A 19,909-nucleotide genomic window follows, 5' to 3' on the forward strand; every position below is an offset into this window, starting at 1 on the left:
GAGGCGGAGAGGGGCTGGGGCAAAGGCCGGGAGGGAGCGTGGGGGCGTGGTCCCCGCAGGTTCTGGATGGACGTGCGAATTGATACGCAATTGACCCTGAAAGTCACAGGTTGTGGCGGATACCTATGGGCTTCCTAAAAGTACTGTCAGGATTACTCTCCAGACAAAGATTTTGGAGGAACAGCGGAATCCTGCTGGACGCTGCCCGAAGGAGGAAAGGAGGAAGAGGGTTGTGTGGGAATTCGCATGCAAGGCCGAACCAAACACCCTCTCCAAAACCACTTGTCTTTCTGGACTGAACTGAACTTTGGCGTTGACCCAGAAATAGAAATAGTAAAATTGTTTTAAGTGTTTAATACATAGGGAGAAAAAAAATCTTTGATTTATTTTTTTGTTGTTGTTTTGTGTTTTTCGTTTGTTTTTTGTTTTTTTGGTTGGTTTTTTGTTTTGAGACGAGTCTCGCTCTGTCGTCCAGGCTGCAGTGCAGTGGCGCGATCTCGGGTCACTGCAACCTCCGCCTCCCAGGTTCAAGTGATTCTCCTGCGTCAGCCTCCTGAGTAGCTGGGACTACAGGCGCCTGCCACCACGCCTGACTAATTTTTTGTATTTTTAGTAAAGATGGGGTTTCACCGTGTTGGCCAGGATGGTCTCAATCTCCTGACCTTGTGATCCGCCCGCCTCACCCTCCCAAAGTGCTGGGATTACAGGCATGAGCCACTGCGCCGGGCCAAAAACAAATATTTAAAAGAGAAATTAAACCGGATGCCGTGGCGCAGGCCTGCAATCCCAACACTTTGTGAGGCAGAGCGGGAGGACAGCTTGAGCCCAGGAGGTTGAGACCAGCCTGGCCAACATGGCGAAACCCAGTCTCTACTAATGCAAAAATTAGCCAGGCGTGGTGGCAGGGCACCTATAGCCCCAGCTACTCAGGAGGCTGATGTGGGAAGATTGCTTGAGGCTAAATTAACCCTGATCTTGCCACTCACTGTGCTCCAGCCCAGGCAACAAGGCGAGACCTGTCTCGTTAAAAAAAGAAAGAAAGAAAAGAAACCAGGACATTGAAATTAGAGATCTGACATTTTAGATAGCTTTCTATATCCACAGTAAGCTGACTGGTTCAATCCAGAAGGTACTGTGGATAACTTGGACATAATTGTCGTCTTTCATAGTTAGAGATTTTGAAAGAAAATATAACTTAAGCAATCTTTCTGCTTCTTGGAGGTTGGGAGAGGAGATCCCAAAAGAACACTCAAAATAATGAAACTCTCCCCAGCTGTTTACACCTATGTAGAACCTAAATTTATTAATTCAATAATGATTTCATGTGCTTACTGTCAAAAAAAATTTTTTAAGTGGGACACTCGTTAAAGCAGTAAATTAGATTTTATTTAATGAAAACTATTGCAGTAGGGAAGTGGGTCCAGCATGAACTGAACACAACTTTGCTGAAACAAAAGATTGGAGGCTTTTTAGAGGCTGTGGTGTGCTAAGGACTAAGGAGTGTGAAGGGGTGGTTGGTCCTGCAACTAGGCCACCTGGGTGTTTTAATCCATGCTTATCCAGAGGAGACACATAATTCTTCTGTTTTCATGACAAGCAGTGGTGTAAGAGAGCAAGGTAGCCGTAGGGACTGGGAATGAGAACGAGAACCACCTCCTTGAATGTTTGCAGTTCAAGAGACAAATCCCCGGGTCCTTGAGAAGACAGTTCTTGGTGGTCATGTGTCTGGAGTTGGTTCCTTCCAATGGGTTCTTGGTCTCGCTGACTTCAAGAATGAAGCCTCGGACCTTCGCGGTGAGTGTTACAGCTCTTAGAGGGGGCATAGACCCAAAGAGTGAGCAGCAGCAAGATTTACTGTGAAGAGCGAAAGAACAAAGCTTCCACAGCATGGAAGGGGACCCAGGTTGCTGCTGCTGGCTGCGGGGGGTGGGGGGGGGGGGTGGCCAACTTTTATTCCCTTATTTGTGTCCCCCCCCCCACATCCTGCTGGTTGGTCCATTTTACAGAGTGCTGATTGGTACATTTTACAGAGCGCTGATTGGTGCATTTACAGTCCTTTTTAGCTAGGCACAGAGTGCTGATTGGTGCATTTTTACAGCATGCTGATTGGTGCATTTACAATCCTCTAGCTAGACACAGAGCACTGATTGGTGCGTTTTTGCAGAGTGCTGATTCGTGCATTTACAATCCTTTAGCTAGACACAGAGCACTGATTGGTGCGTTTTTGCAGAGTGCTGATTGGTGGATTTACAGTCCTCTAGCTAGACACAGAGTGCTGATTGGTGCTTTTACAATTCTCTAGCTGGACAGACAAGTTCTTCCAAGTCCCCACTCAACCCGGGAAGTCCAGCTGGCTTCACCTCTCAATCCTGCCTCTAAACAGGACACCCCAACTGCTGTTGGGAATTGGGCGATGACCGCTGTAGCTACTTCCTGCTGGATGGGGTGAAGAAGGAGCCCTGCAGTTGTAGTGTCCTCCAGAGGGGAACTCTTTAGGCCAGTCAAAGGGCCAGCTGGTTGGTCCAGGGGTCCTCGGTAGTTGTTAGTTGAGCTCATTTGGGGTTCCATTTGTAAGACCATCTATAGCTTGATGGCCTTGATCCTAGAGTAAACAAATTTGACAAGGAGGTTAAACATACAGGACCCGAAGGCGAGTAATCGCAAGATGGCTGTCATGGGAACGAGAAAGGGGAGAAGCCATATCGCTCAACTCCAGAGGTTGATATAAGCATTTGAAAGGCGTTGTCTGATTTCAGAAGCCTTTTCCTGTAAACACCAGGCAGCATCTCATACTATACCTGACTGGTTAGTGTAAAAGCAACACTGTTCCCCTAAGAAGGTGCAAAGTCCTCCTTTGTCATCAGTGAGGAGGTCTAGGCCTTGGCAGTTTTGGAGAGTCACTGCTGCCAAAGAGTCTATTTGGGATTGTAGAATAAGGATAGATTTTGTTATTTCTTGCAAACTGTCTGAGAAATCCTTTGAGAGTGTGTGGTAGTAGGACAATACATGTTACACTGTTAACTTTTAGCAAACTTTACTTTTGTTGAAAACCTTGTAGGTTTGGGATTTCAATTATTCTTTGCATTAATAAGACCTGGTTCAGTCCATATTAACTTAGAATTGGTATAGATAGCTCCTTCCTGATTCTGTGAGTACTTTAAGGTTTGGCTGAGTGCAAACAGCTCAAGCACGTTTCAACAGACCAATTATTAGACAATTTTCCTAACTCTGCTTATTCAAGAGTTTCCTTATCACTTACTGAATACTCATTGTGTCTTTCTCCCTTAATCACTGGGGAGGAACCATCTATCAGTCCTGTCCTGAAGGGAGTTCCTCCTAGCTCTGGTTGGACCTTTGTATGGTAATTAATATTAGGACCCCTGTTAGGAAACCTGCTAGGTTAAGGATTTTTGATAGGAAGGCTATGGGTTGTCAGTGGCCTCAGTGCTTTCAGGCTATGCCTTTGTTTACACTGACAACCAGGTGGTGTTGGAGTGTTATAGCGTCATGGAAAAGACCTTCAATTATCAATTATAGGTTTTAAATTTCCTCTGACTTTTAAAGGAATAGGGTACACTGTTTTTTCTTTACTATGTCTCTCTCTTTCTCTTTGACTTTCTATCTCTTTCTCTCTTTGACTCCTTCTTTGTCTCTGTCTCTTCCTCTGTTTCTTTGACTTTCTGTCTTTCCCCTGTCTATCTTTCCTTCTCTTCTTGATTTTCTCTCTCTCTCTCTCTCTCTCTCTCTCTCTCTCTCTCTCTCTCCTACTCTCTGCTGGTCTTTCCCTGCTTCTGCCAGCTGCTTATGCTGCTGTTCTCCCCTCTCCTTCCCCTTTTTGATGGCTTCAGCAGTGTAAGACTGCCATCTCCTTGGGTTTTTGCACTGCATGCAACAACTCCATGATTTCCTTGTGGTATTTAACGGGGGTTCCCCCAGAGGTTAGGAACTCCCTTTCTTTCCATATTGCAGCATGGGCATGTAGGATTAGATAAGCATACTTGCTATCTGTATACACACTTATTCTTTTTCCCTTTCTAAGGCTTGGGTAAGTGCCACTAGTTCTGCTAACTGGGTGCTGGTCCCTGGGGGAAGAGGCTTACTTTCAAGTACTGTTACATCACTAACTATGGCATAACCTGCCCTTCGTATCCCATTCTCCACAAATGAACTTCCATCAGTGTATAGGTTAGGGTCAGGATTAGCTAAGGGGACTTCTAAGAGATCCTCTCGGGCGGCATAAGTCTGGACTATAATTTGTTGGCAGTCATGCTCGAATGGTTCTCCATCCTCTGGGAGAAAAGTGACAGGATTGAGGGCCGCACATGTGCATATTTGAAGCACCAGTCCCTCAAGGAGTAGCACCTGGTATCTGAGCAGGCGGTTGTCTGATAGCCATAAACTTCCTTTGGCACCTAGTATGCAATTTACATCATGAGTAGTCCAGACAGTGAGATCCTTTTCTTATATCATTTTGATAGCCTCTGACGCTAAGATGGCCACCACTGCAACTACCTGTAAACAGGCCAGGCTTTTGCAACTCTTTCAGTTTCCTTACTTAGGGATGCCACTGGTTGTGGAGTTGTCCCACGAGTGTGAGTAAGGACTCCAAGAGATATTCCTGCTCTCTCTGTAATGTATAAAGAGAAGTTTTGTCCTGTGGGAAGGCTTAAGGCTAGAGCTTGTACTAGGGCCTGCTTTAAGGTTTTGAAGGTTGTTTCTGCCTCTGGTTCCCATTCTACTAAATGAGACCTCTGGGTCTCCTTGATTAGAGTGTTGAGGGGTCTGGTCATCTTGCTGTATCCAGGGATCCATAGTCGGCAAAAAACGGTGATTCCAAGGAACCCCTGCAACTGTTTTAATGTCTTAGGGCAAGGTAAGCCAGTATAGGCTGTATTCGTTCCTTGCTGAGGGCCCTGGTTCCTCTGGCTAAAATTAGGTCTAGATATTTGACTTGTTATAGGCAGAGCTGGACCTTCGATTTAGATGCCTTGTACCCTTGATTAGCTGGAAAGTTCAAGAGATCTAGAGTGGCCTGCTGGTAGGAGGCTTCCAAACTGGTAACAAAAAGTAAATCATCCACGTACTGAAAGACTAGAGTGCCTGGACTTGAGAAGTGGCCTAGATCTTGGGCCAGTTCCTGACCAAACAGATGAGGGCTATCCGTAAGCCCCTGGAGCAAGACTGTCCACATAAATTGGGATGTGTGGTCTATAGGATCCTCAAAGGCAAAGAGAAACTGGCAGTCAGAGTGCAGGGGAATACAGAAGAAGGCATCCTTGAGGTCCAGAACAGTGAACCATTCTGTTTCCCCTGGTATTTGAGAGAGCAGGGTATAGGGGTTGGGTACAACTGGATATAGAGGAATTACTGCCTCACTGATGCGTCTAAGATCTTGCACTAGTCTCCACTGACCATTCAGTTTTTGTACTCCTAGAATTGGGGTGTTGCAGGGACTGTTGCATTTTATTGCTAATTCTTGAGCTTTTAAATGTCTCACAATATCCTGTAATCCTGTATGAGCTTCAGGCCTTAAAGGATATTGCCTTTGATAAGGAAAAGTGGTGAGATCTTTTAGCCTGATTTGGACTGGGCAGGCATTTTTTGCCCTTCCAAATTGACCTTCCAATGCCCAGATTTCAGGGTTGATTCCCTCCTCAAGCAGGGGACAACAAATGGGTAACTTGTTCCCCATATTCATGTAGATAGTAGCTCCAGCTTTGGCTGATATGTGCCTCCCTAATAAGGGTGTGGGACTTTCAGGCATAACAAGAAAGGCATGTGAAAAGAGCAAAGTCTCCCGATTATAACTGAGGAGGTGGGAGAAATACCTGGTTACAGGCCATCTCAGGATTCCTCGGATGGTAATGGACCTTGAGCACAGCCTTCCAGTACAGGAGATTAACACTGAGAAAGCCACGCCAGTGTCCAGGAGGAAGTCAATTTCCTGGCCCTCAATGGTTAAACATACCCGGGGCTCAGTGAGGGTGATGACATGAGCTGGCGCTTGCCCCGGGTACCCTCAGGCCTGTTGTTAGATCATCTGGTTGGGGGTTTCCGGCCCAGAGAACCTTTGTCTTCTGGGACAGTCACCTTCCAGTGATTGCCTCGACATAGTGGACATGGGCGAGGGGTCAGCTTGTTTCTTGTTGGACAATCTTTTTTAAGGTGTCCTTGCAAACCACACTGGTAACAAGCCCTACCAGGTGATTGGTCTGCTCCATTTTCTGTCCTTTCTGAACCACCAAGGTTTGTTTGTCTGAGGGCCATGACTAAGGCTGCGGCCTTCCTCTGATCTCGCTTTTCCTTTTTGGCCTGTTCCTCTTGGAGGAACACTGAGGTTGCCAAGTTTAATAATGCCTCCAGATTTTGTTCAGGGAACAGGGCTCACTTTTGGAGCTTTCTGCTGATATCTGCAGCTGATTGGGTAATAAATTTATCTTTTAGGATCAGTTGACCCTCGAGTGAGTTGGGTGACAGGGGAGTATATTTTCTTAAGGCCTCCCATAGCTGCTCGAGGAAGGCAGAAGAATTTTCTTCCTTTCCCTGAGTTATGGTGGACATCATTGAATAATTCATGGGCTTTTTCCTAATTCTCCTTAGTCCTTCCAGAACACAGGTCAACAGATGTTTGTGACTCCAGTCCCCATGATCTGAGTTGAGGTCCCAGTGGAGATCCATACTGGGGATGGCTTGCTGACCGGTAGGGAATTTGTACCTTTCCAGGTATCTCCAGACTCTCAGGCTGCAGCATAAAGCTGCATTCTTTTCATTAAAGGCCAGGGTTTGATCTAACAATAGCATGATATCTCTCCAAGTGAGATTGAAGGTTTGCCCTAGACCCTGTAGGACATCTATATACCTATCAGGATTATCTGAAAACTTTCCCAGATCTGTCTTGATCTGCTTTAAATCAGAGAGGGAGAAAGGGACATGTACCCGGGTTGGGCCAAACTTCCCTCCCCCGACAGCTTGAAGGGGATATAACTGATAGCCCAGGGGGTTTTGTGGTCCTTTGGAGATTTCTTTGCTTATTTCCTTCTGGGCAGGGGAGATTAGAGGAGGCTTATCATTACTAGGAAGGGGAGCTATAGGGAGGCTAGGATATGGGGGTAAGCTGAGAGGTCCTCTTGCAGCATGTAAATTGCAAGTTTTGCATAGTTGTGGATTCTCCTTCAGTGAAAAGAAAGCTTGGACATAAGGTATTTCATTCCATTTGCCTTGCCTGTTAAAGAAAAGATCAAGCTGCAGGATGGTATTGTAATTTTTTTTTTTTTTTTTTGAGAAGGAGTCTCGCTCTGTCACCCAGGCTGGAGTGCTGTGGCCGGATCTCAGCTCACTGCAAGCTCCGCCTCCTGGGTTCACGCCATTCTCCTGCCTCAGCCTTCCGGGTAGCTGGGACTACAGGCGCCGCCACGTCGTCCGGCTAGTTTTTTTTTGTATTTTTTAGTAGAGACGGGGTTTCACCGTGTTAGCCAGGATGGTCTCGATCTCCTGACCTCGTGATCCGCCTGTCTCGGCCTCCCAAAGTGCTGGGATTACAGGCTTGAGCCACCGCGCCCGGCCGATGGTATTGTAATTTATACTTCCCTCAGGCGGCCATTTTTCCCCATCAGAGAGAGAATATTGGGGCCAGGCCATAGTGCAGAAAAAAAATGAGCCACTTCTTTTTCGGGGTTTGTGGGTCAAATTGGTCCCAATGGCTTAGGATGCATTTCAAGGATGAGCCTGTTGATGCCTGAGTGTTTTCCATCTGAAAGAAAAAACCGCCCACAGTTTTGGTTTGTTTGTTTTCTCCTCTTGCCCAAGAACCCGCAATGGTCCCTGGACCCTGCTGATCGGAATAGTTGCGCTCACCAATGCAGCAGCAGAAGCCCCTCTTGCCCAAGAACCCACAACAGTCCCTGGACCCTGCTGATCAAAATAGTTGCGCTCACTGATGCAGCAGAAACCCCTCTTCCCCAAGAACCAGCAACGGTCCCTGGATCCCGCTGATCAGAATAGTCATGCTCACCGACACAGCAGCAGAAAACTCTCTTGCCCAAGAACCCGCAACAGTCCCTGGACCCTGCTGATCAGAATAGTTGCGCTCACTGACGCAGCAGCAGAAACCCCAATTTTCCTCTTAGACCACAAAGAGGACCAAGGAAGATCAGATTTAGTGGCCCTTACTGACACATTCTCAAAAACCTGTTAGACTCCTAAGTGTTCTCCTGTTAGTACTGGGACCTTACCCCTGCCCTATAAAGATGTTATACCCCAAAAATGAAGTGGAAGGCCATACCCTGAGGGAGGTAAAGGATTTTCCCAGGGTTGGAAGAGTGTCTTTTGTCCTCACTTATCATCATGTGAATAGGAAAGGATATCATTTCTGAGGCTCCCCATATCCTAGCTTCAGGAATAGGCTTTGTTAGGCCTGCTTGTCTGAGGAGGGATCCTAAAAGGATAGTCGGTCTCCCCACTCAGCGGCACTTTGGGCAAAAATTTATGTCTTTCTGATTGGTGAGCCCAGGTGCCTAAAGAAGGGAACAGAGTCCTGAAGTTCATACTAGAAATCATTCTTATAGGAGAAACTAGAAAAGCACCAGAGACAGGGAGTGGTTTTTAGAAGCAGGACTAGCCTCAGATAAGAGAGGTGAGAGGAAGTTTGTCTGACAGGCATTAGGACCCAGGAGGCAAGAATCAGGATAGATAGGATAGATGGGTGCATCTCGCTTGGGCGATGGGACTTTGGGAGTTCCGCTTATGGCTACAGGGTCAACCAACTTTTTGTCAGGACCCCAGGGCTGAAAGGCCTTCCTCTCTGTTGACCCTCAGCTCAGCCCAGAAGTACAGGAAAAGTGGAAGCTGGTTCCAGGCAAACCAGTGCTCCCAACTCCAAAGAGTTGGGGGTTGCTAGAGAGCCCTTTCCCAGAAAGCCTGACACTCATGTCTTTAGTCCAGCAGCCATGCTAGTTGCTTTTAACTGGCCAACAGGTGCCCAGTATTTAGCCCCCGAATTCTAAGGAAAAATAGGACAGTATAGCAAGCAAAAGGGGTCTGATGGTACTCACCGCTTGGTGATTGTCCCTTCGTGGTCGCCAAGATGTGTCCAGAGTTGGTTCCTTCCGGTGGGTTCTTGGTCTTGCTGACTTCAAGAATGAAGCCATAGACCTTTGTGGTAAGTGTTACAGCTCTTAAAGGTGGCACAGACCCAAAGAGTGAGTAGCAGCAAGATTTATTGTGCAGAGCAAAAGAACAAAGCTTCCACAGTGTAGAAGGGGACCTAAGCGGGTTGCCGCTGCTGGCTGGGGGTGGCTAGCTTTTATTCCCTTATTTGTCCCCATCCATGTCCTGCTGATTGGTCCATTTTACAGAGTGCTGATTGGTCCACTTTACAGAGTGCTGATTGGTGCATTTACAATCCTTTAGCTAGCCACAGAGCGCTGATTGGTGCATTTACATTCCTTTAGCTAGACACAGGGCGCTGATTGGTGTGTTTCTACAGAGTGCTGATTGGTGTGTCAAAGATTTACATGTCTAAGTAGCAGAGGAAGGGTTTATAATTCCAAGCTTTCTAAAGTAACTGCTCTAAGGTATAGTAGGGGACAGTAAGCTACTTTAACAAAAGGACCCAAAAATGCAATGGCTCAAACAAGATAGAAGCTCAGTCCTTACTCTCATAAGAGTACATGTTGGTACCCAGCTTTCTGTCTTCAACATAGGGCTGCCAAGGCTGCTCTAGTTGTTGCCATCCAAGTTAGCAGGAAAGGTCAAAGCAGTTGAGGGACAAAATATTTCATCTTAACAAGTGGGGCAGAAGTTGCATCCCTCTGTTCACATTCCATTGACGAGAACTTCCACAAAAGGCATGTCTAGGTGCACGAAGAGCTGGGAAATACAGTCTCCACCTGGGAAACTACATTCTAACTACATATAACTGTGGAGGAAGAAGATTTGGTGGGCAAATGACAATTGCTACCACAGTCTGCCCCTCTGGCTAGCAAATTCCCACCCTTCCCAGACATAGAACATATGTCTATGTCCCTTCCCAAGGGAGGCAACCACCTACATCCAACTTAAAATTCCAGGATCTTTAAGCATAGCTCAACCCTTCTGATTGCGTCCAAATGTGGCTCTTTATAGTCTAGTGAACCATGACTGTAAGATGCCCAATAGCCAATAGTGGAGCAAGAACCATGTAACTTCCATCAAGCCCCCACTGGAAAAAAAGGAGGAATGGAAAACACAGCAATCACTTTCACAGAAATGATTGAATCCTGACAGGCATGAATTGGAAATGCGCCCTGCTCTCAGAGTGGAAAATTTTCATGGTTAGTCTGGCTGCCTCGGGTATGTTAATAACTCCCTGGCCCGCTGGAAATAACTCCTCAGTCTACAGTCGTCTGAGGCACTGGCTTTGCCCTCAGGAAGTACTATGGTTTAGATGTTTGTCCCCTCCAAATCTTGTGTTGAAATATGATTCCCAATGTTGGAGGTGGGGCCTGGTGGGAGGTATTTGGGTCATGGGGGCAGATCCCTCATGGATGTCTTGGTGCTGTCCTCACAACAATAATGAGTTTTCATTCTAAGTTCAGGCAAGATCTGGTCATTTAAAAGATTATGGTACTTGCCCCCCTCTCTTGCTCTCACTTTTGCCATGTGATGCACCTGCCCCCCTTCACCTTCTTCCATGATTGTGAGCTTCCTGAGGGCCTCAACAGAAGCAGATGCCAGCACCATGTTTCCTGTGCAGCCTGCAGAACTGTGAGACAATTAAACCTCTTTTCTTCATAAATGACCCAACCTCATGTATTTATAGCGACACAAAATGTGAACTAACACAGGGAGATATGTCCTGATCCATGATCTTCCTTGGCCATATCTAATGTGACATTAGGGGGTCAGGTGCAGTGGTTCATGCCTGTAATCCCAATACTTTGGGAGGTTGAGGCAGGAGGATCACTTGAGCCCAGGAGTTCACGACCAGCCTGGGCAACATGGCAAGACCCTGTCTCTACTCAAAATAAAATAAAATAAAATAAAAAATAAATAAAATAAAATAAAATACCAGGCATGGCGGTGCATCCCTGTGGTCCCAGCTACTTTGGAGACTGAAGCAGGATAATCAGTTGGGCCTGGGAGGTCGAAGCTGCTGTGAGCTGTGATTGCACCACTGCACTCCAGCCTGGATGACAGAGTGAGACCCTGTCTCAAAAAAAAAATTTTTTAAGTGGCATCAGGGCCAGGCATGGTGGCTAACACCTATAATCCAACACTTTGGGAAGCCAAGGTGAGCAGATCATTTGAGGTCAGGAGTTCAAGACCAGCCTGGTCAACATGGTGAAACCCCATCTTTACTAAAAATACAAAAATTAGCCAGGCATGGTGGCACATGCCTGTAGTCCCAGCTACTTGTGGCTGAGGCAGGAGAATCACTTGAACCTGGGAGGTGGAAGTTGCAGTGAGCTGAGATCATGCCACTGCACTCCAGCCTGGGCAACAGAGCAAGACTCTACCTCAAAAAAAAACAGGGGGGAGGGGCATCGGGAAGCATGTCTGTCCCTCTTTGGTGGGCTGTACAGCTTTGACAGCCCATTTCTTGCTGGTAAAAGTTTGAGGCCTAAGACTTGCTTTTGAGGCCTGTATAAGTTCCTAGGTTGTTTGTTGTTGTTGTTGTTTGTTTTCTGAGACAGGATCTTGCTCTGTCACCCAGGCTGCAGTACAGTGGCATGATCACGGCTCACTGCAGCCTCAACCTCCCAGACCTAAGCGATCCTTTCACCTCAGCCTCCTGAGTAGCTGGACCACAGGCCTGTGCCACCATGCCTGGCTCGTTTATTTCATTTTAATTTTTGTAGAGATGGGATCTCCCTATGTTGCCTAGGCTGGACAGTTGCTGGTGTTTTCAGGCCCTACTCCTGGTATTTTATTTCCAGTCAGTTCCAAATTCTTTACTTCCTTGTCTGATTCAAGCTTATTTTTCAGCCTAATTGGGGTTGCCTTGAAGTGATTTGAAATAGGCTCCCGTAGGAGAGGACCATCCTTGATTTGAACTTTGCCGTAAGGCTGGATTCTTCTGATTACCCAAGAAGCCTCAAAGCACCCTTGAAAACAGTTTTCAGCAAAAAATTGAACCTCCTATGATTTGAATATTGAATTGGTTGGCATTTCCAGCCCTGTAAAGTCCCAATATCTCTTGTGCTGTCCAATGTGGTGGCCTCTAGCCACTCGTGTTTGGTGAGCACTAGACATAAGTATAAAATACATACAGAATTTCAAAGACTACAGGAAACAAAGTAAAATATCTTATTAATAATATTTGTATTGATTCTTTTTTCAAATTGTATTATTTTTGACATGCTGGGTTAAATATACTACTAAAATTAATTTATGGCTGGGCGTGGTGGCTCACACCTGTAATCCCAACACTTTGGGAGGTCAAAATGGGTGGATCACCCCAACTCTTCTAAAAATACAAAAATTAGCCAGGCGTGGTAGCACGTGCCTATAATCCCAGCTGCTCGGGAGGCTGAGGCAGGAGAATCACTTAAACCCAGGAGGCAGAGGTTGCAGTGAGCTGAGATCACACCACTGCACTCCAGCCTGGGTGACAGAGCAAGACTCCGTCTCAAAAAATAAAAAAATTAAACATTAATTTACCTATTTATTTTTACTTTTTAAAGTATGACTGCTGACAACTTTTAAATTACATACATGGCTCGCACAATATTTCTAAGAGAAGTACATATACAGACAATGGTCAGATTATATTTAATTTTTATTTTTTTAGACAGGGTCTCATTCTGTCACCCAAGCTGAAGTGCAGTGGCACAATTACGGCTCACTGCAGCCTCAACCTCCTGGGCTCAAGTGATCCTCCCACCTCACCCCCAAGTAGCTATAGCTACAGGCACACACCAACTAATTATTGTATTATTGTTACAGACGACGGAGTTTCAGCACTTTGCCCAAGCTGGTCTCGAACTCCTGGGCTCAAGCAATTCACCCACCCTGGACTCCCAAAGTGCTGGGATTACAGGCATGAGCCACTGTGCCCAGCAGTCAGACTATAGTTAACAATAAAACTCTGACCCACAACCTCTGCAGCAATTAGACCAGAAATGTTGTAACTTGGTCAATGCCGTCTTCCCAATTTTTCCTACTCCCAAAAAACAAAAACAGTTCAGGAATCCCCGCTACCTTTTTGTGTTCTGAGAAAGGGTTAATTGCAAAGGACCACTTTGCTCTTGCATATTCCAACATAAGACCTGCCTCCACCTTTCCTCAATGATTCCTTTGTTTTTATAAAGCCCCAAATATTAACCCTCCTGTTAGCGATGTTCATGAATGGATGCTCTCCCGCTTGCAACAGTCTGAATCAAATCATCCCCTTATTTTTCTGGAGCATTCTGCTTTCACGTATCACCACCCATTATCTGACCACGAAATTAGAGCCACATTATTTTCTGTTTGTTATGATAGCACCCCACTTCTGATACGAATTTCTGAACTAATAAGAGCAAATGCTGGCAGCTATATAAAGAGACCTCAGACTGCAATGTTCACATAAAAATCCAAGGCGTCTTTAAGCAGGTCATTCTAGTTATCACCCTCCCATGTATCAGGAAGGACGAAAAAAACATGCAGGGCCAATTTTTTTTCCATAAAAAATGGAAGTTCGGCTTGGCACAGTGGCTCACATCTGTAATCCCAGCACTTTGGGAGGCCATGGCAGGAGAATTGCTTGAGCCCAGGAGTTCGAGACCAGTCTGGGCAACATGAGAAGATACTGTCTCTATAAAAAAAAGAAATAGAAGTGGAAGTTCCAAACATCTCACTCACTCATGAGTTCATTGGTAAGAACTTAATCACACAGCCTTATCTGGCTGCAAAGAAGTCTGGGAAATGTGGTCCCTTGCTGGGAAACCAACCTCAGCTACATGTCTACAGCTGAGAAATGCAGTTCTTCACTGGGCAACCTATCTATAACTATGGAAGAGGAGGAGAACAGATTTTTTTTTGAGGTCTCAATAAAAAGAAGAAAGAGGAAAAAAAAGATAATCTTTAAGGTAATGGTGGTAGAAGATCCTAGGAAGACAATTTTGGACCAGAAGTAAAAGGCAGCAAGTCCAGGCTGGAATAGGTCAAAGGACTCTGGAAAAGATGTCCAAGAAAATGAAGTAGTATATCTAAGTATCTGATGTGTCTAAATATCTAGAGATGATATTTAGGCAGTTTATAGAAAGTTGGCATTATTCATTCAGCAACTATTTATTGAGCATCTATTATATGTGAGGCACTATTCTAGGTGCTGGGAAACAAAACAGCATACAAATACCAAAATAATTGCTTCAGGGATCTTATAACCGAGTGGAAATCTAGTTGGTATTGCATTTTTGATAAGTACACAGAAAACTGGCAAATGTTTACCCCATTTACCCCAACCTGGAGGTAACTACTTTCACCTCTTTCAGCTGGTTCTTTCAGCATTGCTGTATTCCTAAATTAACATGATTCCATTGCCACTTGTGATTTTCCCTTTTTTCCTCCATTGCATTATCTGTTGAGTTTTCAAATGAAAGATTAGGATTTTGCTCTTTTTTTATCTTCTTGGTCATCATCACATATGTGAGTCCTTCACCTCCCCACCAGCCTCCCAAAATAGTTAATTATAAAGTTGGTTAGATCAATGTTTAAATTGTAACTTGATTGTGACTATGTAAACACTTTCAATAGCAAGTCATATACTAAACTGTAGCTGTTTCGGTTTTCATGTACAGGTTTTTGTTTTTGTAGTCTTAAAGCTTACAAAATCTTTCCCCGACAATTTTCACCTTACTGTTATTTATCTTTCAAATTCTAGTGTAAATGTCACATTTTCAGAGAAGCCCTGAAGCATCCTTTTCTCCTACCCACAACTCTTCCCCATTCCCTTGTTTTAGAAAATTTTGTGCTGCCATAACATTGCCACAAACTGGGTAATTTATAAAGAAAATTGATTGGCTGGGCGCGGTGGCTCACATCTGCAATCCCAGCATTTTGGGAGGCTGAGGCAGGTGGACCACCTGGGGTCAGGAGTTTGAGACCAGCCTGACCAACATGGAGAAACCCCATCCCTACTGAAAACACAAAATTAGCCAGCCGTGGTGGCACATGCCTGTAATCCCAGCTGAGGCAGGAGAATCGCTTGAATCTGGGAGGCGGAGGTTGCGGTGAGCCGAGATTGCGCCACTGCACTCCAGCCTGGGCAACAAGAGCAAAACTCCCTCTCAAAAAAGGATAAAATAAATACATACATACATATATAAATATATAAATACATAAATGTATTTCTTACAGTTCTGGAGGCTGGGAAGTTCAATATCAAGGTGCTGGCATCTGACAACGGCTTTCTTGCTGCATCATCATAAGGCAAACGGAAAGAGGGTGAGAGAAGGTGAAAGAAAGAGAGCATAAGCAAGAGCATGCATGTGTGTGTGTGTGTGCGTGTGTGCGTCCCTGCACACACATCGGAAGAAAGAGCCAAACTCACTTTTATAACCAACCTACTCCTGCAATAGTGACATTAATCCCTTCATAAGGGCCCTGCCCCCATAAAGATCCTACTTCTCAGCACTGTTGCATTGGGGATTAAGTTTCCAACACACAAACTCTGGGGCACACATTCAACCCTTAGCATTCCCTCACTAGAACAGGTACACCTCTGTTTATTCCTCTTATAAATCTTCACCTATTCTTGCCTAGCACCTATTGTGAGTAATTAGTAATAAGTCTTCTACTAGGCTGTATGTTCCATGAGGGCAGAGATGGAATCTCTTTTTTCACCCCAGTATTTCCAGGGCTCTCTCAGGAATTTTTTGTTTGTTTTTGTTTTTGAGATCACGCCACTGCACTCCAGCCTGGGTGACAGAGTGAAACTTCGTCTCAAAAAAAAAAAAAAAAAAAAACAGGCTTGGGTCAGGGCAGAAGTGTGGTTACTGATAGTGGGAAAAAAGAAATCTTGCCATAGAGACAGACCTTCATGAACCCTCCCCTGGCCTTTTACATTTTCATAACTACTTATCATTATTATTGTCATTGTTATTATTTTTAGAAATGGGGTGTTCCTCTGTCTCCCAGGCCAGAGTGCAGTAGCGCGATCATAGTTCACTGTAACCTCGAACTGCTGGGCTCAAGTGATCCTCCCACCTCAGTCTCCCAAATATCTGAGACTACAAGTGCACACCACCTCCCCCAGCTCCATAACTACTTAGTAGCAAAACATCTTGCCACAGAAAAATTGGAGGGTTATTCGCATTATAAAATAATTACATTTCAGAAGGATCACAGTGTCTCCTTAAGTAAAATCCGAGCAATTTTTTAAAAAATAAATCACTAAATACGCTACCAAAGAAGAAACTAGAAGTTGAAGTATTCACAGAGATGGGATTCATGACTTGCTACCCCGAAATATGGCACCTTGGCAAATTAAATATTTTAAGCTGAAGGAATTTGAGAAACAGCACGTGCAGGAATGGCTCCCTGGCCTTCCCCTGAAGCAGATTATAAGACCCTGTCATGAGAGCTGCCCTCCCTCCTCCTGGAGGACAGAAGCATCCTATCTTAAAGATGAAGGGACACAAAAAGGAATCTAACACACAGGCCTTGCTAAATTTCCCCTAGTTTGCTGGACTTCGCTCACATTCTTCCGTGACTCTCTTCATCAAACCTAGCATAAAAACACTTGGTTTTAACTGCTTCTTTGGATCTTACTTTCCTTATGAAGGCTCCCATTACTTGTAAAACATACATGAAATGAAGTGCATATTTTTCTCTTGTTAATCTATCTTTTTTTACAGGGGTCCAATGTAGAATCTAGAAGGGCAGATGGAAAAAATATTTTTCCTCCCTTATACTAGCCGCTGCTGAGTTGGTATCAAACTGCAATTTAGATAGAGTAAATTTGAATTTACAATGATTTAAGAGCAGACATTTCTATATCATACATTTAATTTGCCTGTTACTGGCCATGAAGCAAAAATATGGGATTTCCCCATTTGATGCCAGGGTCTTGGCAACCCTGTCCCCTAAATGAATGAATGGAATGGTGGTAATGTCCTGGATTTGAAACTCAAGTTTTCTCAACTTACCCAAACTCACAAGAACCAGATATACAATTTAGTGTGTCAATTAATTGCCTTACACTAAAAAATACAAACTACTCGTTTTTGCCCTGAAGTCAACCAGAATGTCACTCCAAAATGTGCCACTTTGGCATAAGGATTATTTTAATATTATTAATTTAATTATAGTAGTATTATCTTGATAGTTGAAAAGCAGATCCAGACAGTCCCCAACTTAACGATAGTTTGACAAGATTTTTTGACTTTATGATGGTGTGAAAACAGCATGCATTCAGTAGAAACCATACTTCAATTACCCATACAGCCATTCTGTTTTTAACTTTCAGTACAGTATTCAATAAATTACATGAGATATACAACATTTTATTATAAAACGGGCTTCGTGTTAGATGCTTTTGCCCAATGTAAATATTCTGAGCACGTTTGCAGTAGCCTACTGATGTTTGACAGGTTCCGTGTATTAAACACATTTTCAACTAATGATACTTTCTTTTTTTCTTTTTTTTTTTTTTGAGACGCATTCTCGCTCTGTCGCCGGGCGGAGTGCAGTGGCGTGATCTCGGCTCACTGCAACCTCCGCCTCCTGGGTTGAAGTGATTCTCCTGCCTCAGCCTCCAGAGTAGCTGGGACCACAGGCGCGTGCCACCACGCCCAGCTAATTTTTGTATTTTTAGTAGGGATGGGGTTTCACCATGGTGGCCAGGATGGTCTCCATTTTTTGGCCTTGTGATCTGCCCGCCTTGGCCTCCCAAAGTGTTGGGATTACAGGCGTGAGCCACCGCGCTGGGCCTCAACTAATGACATTTTCAATTTACAGTGGGTTTATTGGGATGTAACTCCATCATAAGTAGAATAAGCAGAGGAGCATCTGTACAAAACAAGCTCCCTACCCTTCCACTAGTGCCTAAAAGCAGGACATTTTCAAAAGTGTCCCACCTCATCTCTCTCTACCAGGGACAAAAGTTAATCACCAGAGACAACTTTAGACCCTTATCAGCCAGAGATGGCACTAGAAGAACCTACGTAACACACTTCACTCACTACCTGTAACTACCATTAGTTTCTCATATCTCTACGTTCCCACTCTGCTGCTTTTGGAAACCTCAAACTGCTTTCCTCATTTCTCCACAAAGTTGTTGTTCTTCACTGTAAATGCTACGTAATCCCCCATTCTAAGCCACCTCTTCGAGTTACTCTTCCTTGAGTTTTGGCCATATAAGATGTACATGTTACTAAATTTTTCTCTTGCCAATCCGTGCTTTGTGATAAGGGCTCCAGTGGAGAACCTAGAAAGGTAGAAGGATTTTTCAAGCAGGACTTGAGACGCGGGTTCCGTTCTTTTCCTTCGGCTCCTCACTTTGTAGATTGCATTCAGGTCATTCCCCTCCCGTTACCATGCCCTTTTTTCATTGAGTAGATATATCTGATGGGCCTGGGGTTTTCTTAGGTACATTCCAGGCCCAGGGGAAACAGAGTTTCTTTTTTTTTTTATCGGACAGCCTCCTGAACCAGAAGTTCAGAGCGACTCCCACAGTTTCACTCTTGAACTTGGGTATTTTCCCAAAAAGCTGCTATAGTCGGTCTTCGTAGCTTCCTTCTCCAGGGTATCCCGGCGGCGCGCAGCGAAGGCGCCTCGCCCCGCTCCCTGAGGGCGGCTGCCAGCTTCCAGACAGAGGCCGACCCGGTGTTCGCAGCCAGGGCGCAGGCCAGGTCTGGCGAGTTTAGAGCCCCCGCCCCTCGGTAAGGAACCATCCCCGTGCCACAGGGTCTGACGCGACTGCAGAAGGAGCGCGGGGTCCTCTGAGGTTCCCCTTCTCTAAATGTGCACCTTCCTCAGAGAGACCTTGTGCAGCTGAGGGAAAGTCACCACTCAGGGTTTCGGGCCAGGGGCCCAGATAAAAGAGCTGCCATCACCAAAAAAAGAAAAAAGCACGAAGAGGATTCCGCCCACTAATTTTGCCCAGAGATGACTCCGAGGTCTCTGAGCTTATGCTTTTCAGCTGTTGTGCAAAGGCTCGCTTTGCGCTCTTATAAGCACACTATGGGAGCTACCGCTACACGCCGGCACATGGGGACAAACGACAACGCGCCGCCCTTGGAACACAACGCCTGGCCCGTGCCGCGCAGCCTCCAGCGGCTCTGCGTGCCCTTCCTTTTGCCCGTCTCCAAGATGGCGGCGCTGCCGCCGCCCCGGCCCGCCCCTCCTCCTCGCCCCGCAGAGCCGCGCCGCGCCGCGCGCTCCCGCCGCCCCTCCCCGCGCGAGCTCCACCCAGGTCGCAGGCAGCGCGGTCGGCGGCGGCTGTTTCCCGCCATTGTGCGAAGTGAAGGCTAGGGGCCCGTACGCGCCCGCCTGCCCATCGCCAGCAGCTCCTCGGCGGCCCCACCGCAGCCGCCGCTCCCTGAGGCGCGGGAGGCCCGCGCCCCGCCGCTCGCTGTGCGTGGGAGGGCGCGAGCGAGGAGCGGCCGAGCCGCCGAAGAGGAGCTGGGCGCCGGCCGCCCGGCCGCGCTCTGCCCGCGGATCGCCTCAGCCCGGTCCACGCCGGCCCCGGCCCCTGGCGAGATGCCGTGTGGGGAGGATTGGCTCAGCCACCCGCTGGGAATCGTGCAGGGCTTCTTCGGTGAGTGGCGGCGCCGGGGGGCGGGCCGGGCGGGCAGCCGAGTTTGCCGAGACCCGCGGCTGGGCCCCGCCGCGCGGCCCCCACGCGGTACCACCTCGAGGGTTCGCGCGGCCCGAGACGGCGCCCCGGGGCCTGCACCAGCCCCAGCTGGGACAGCCTCTCCCCTGGTCGCAGCAGGTAGGGGTAGGA

General features: G+C 46.3%; 1 protein-coding gene across 2 annotated transcripts in view; it reads left to right on the forward strand.

Annotated features, from left to right (window-relative positions):
- The first annotated feature begins 19,290 nt into the window (after positions 1-19,290).
- MCMBP (minichromosome maintenance complex binding protein) overlaps positions 19,291-19,909 on the forward strand; it is a 46,329-nt gene continuing 45,710 nt past the window's right edge. For both annotated transcript variants that reach the window (XM_033181133.1, XM_033181138.1), the window contains exon 1: positions 19,291-19,720. In XM_033181133.1, coding sequence (XP_033037024.1) covers positions 19,663-19,720 — 58 coding nt within the window. In that variant the 5' untranslated portion in view covers positions 19,291-19,662. The remainder of the gene's footprint in view (positions 19,721-19,909) is intronic.

This window comes from Trachypithecus francoisi, unplaced genomic scaffold (assembly GCF_009764315.1).
Source record: "Trachypithecus francoisi isolate TF-2019V2 unplaced genomic scaffold, Tfra_2.0 Contig01579, whole genome shotgun sequence".
Lineage (NCBI taxonomy): Eukaryota > Metazoa > Chordata > Mammalia > Primates > Cercopithecidae > Trachypithecus > Trachypithecus francoisi.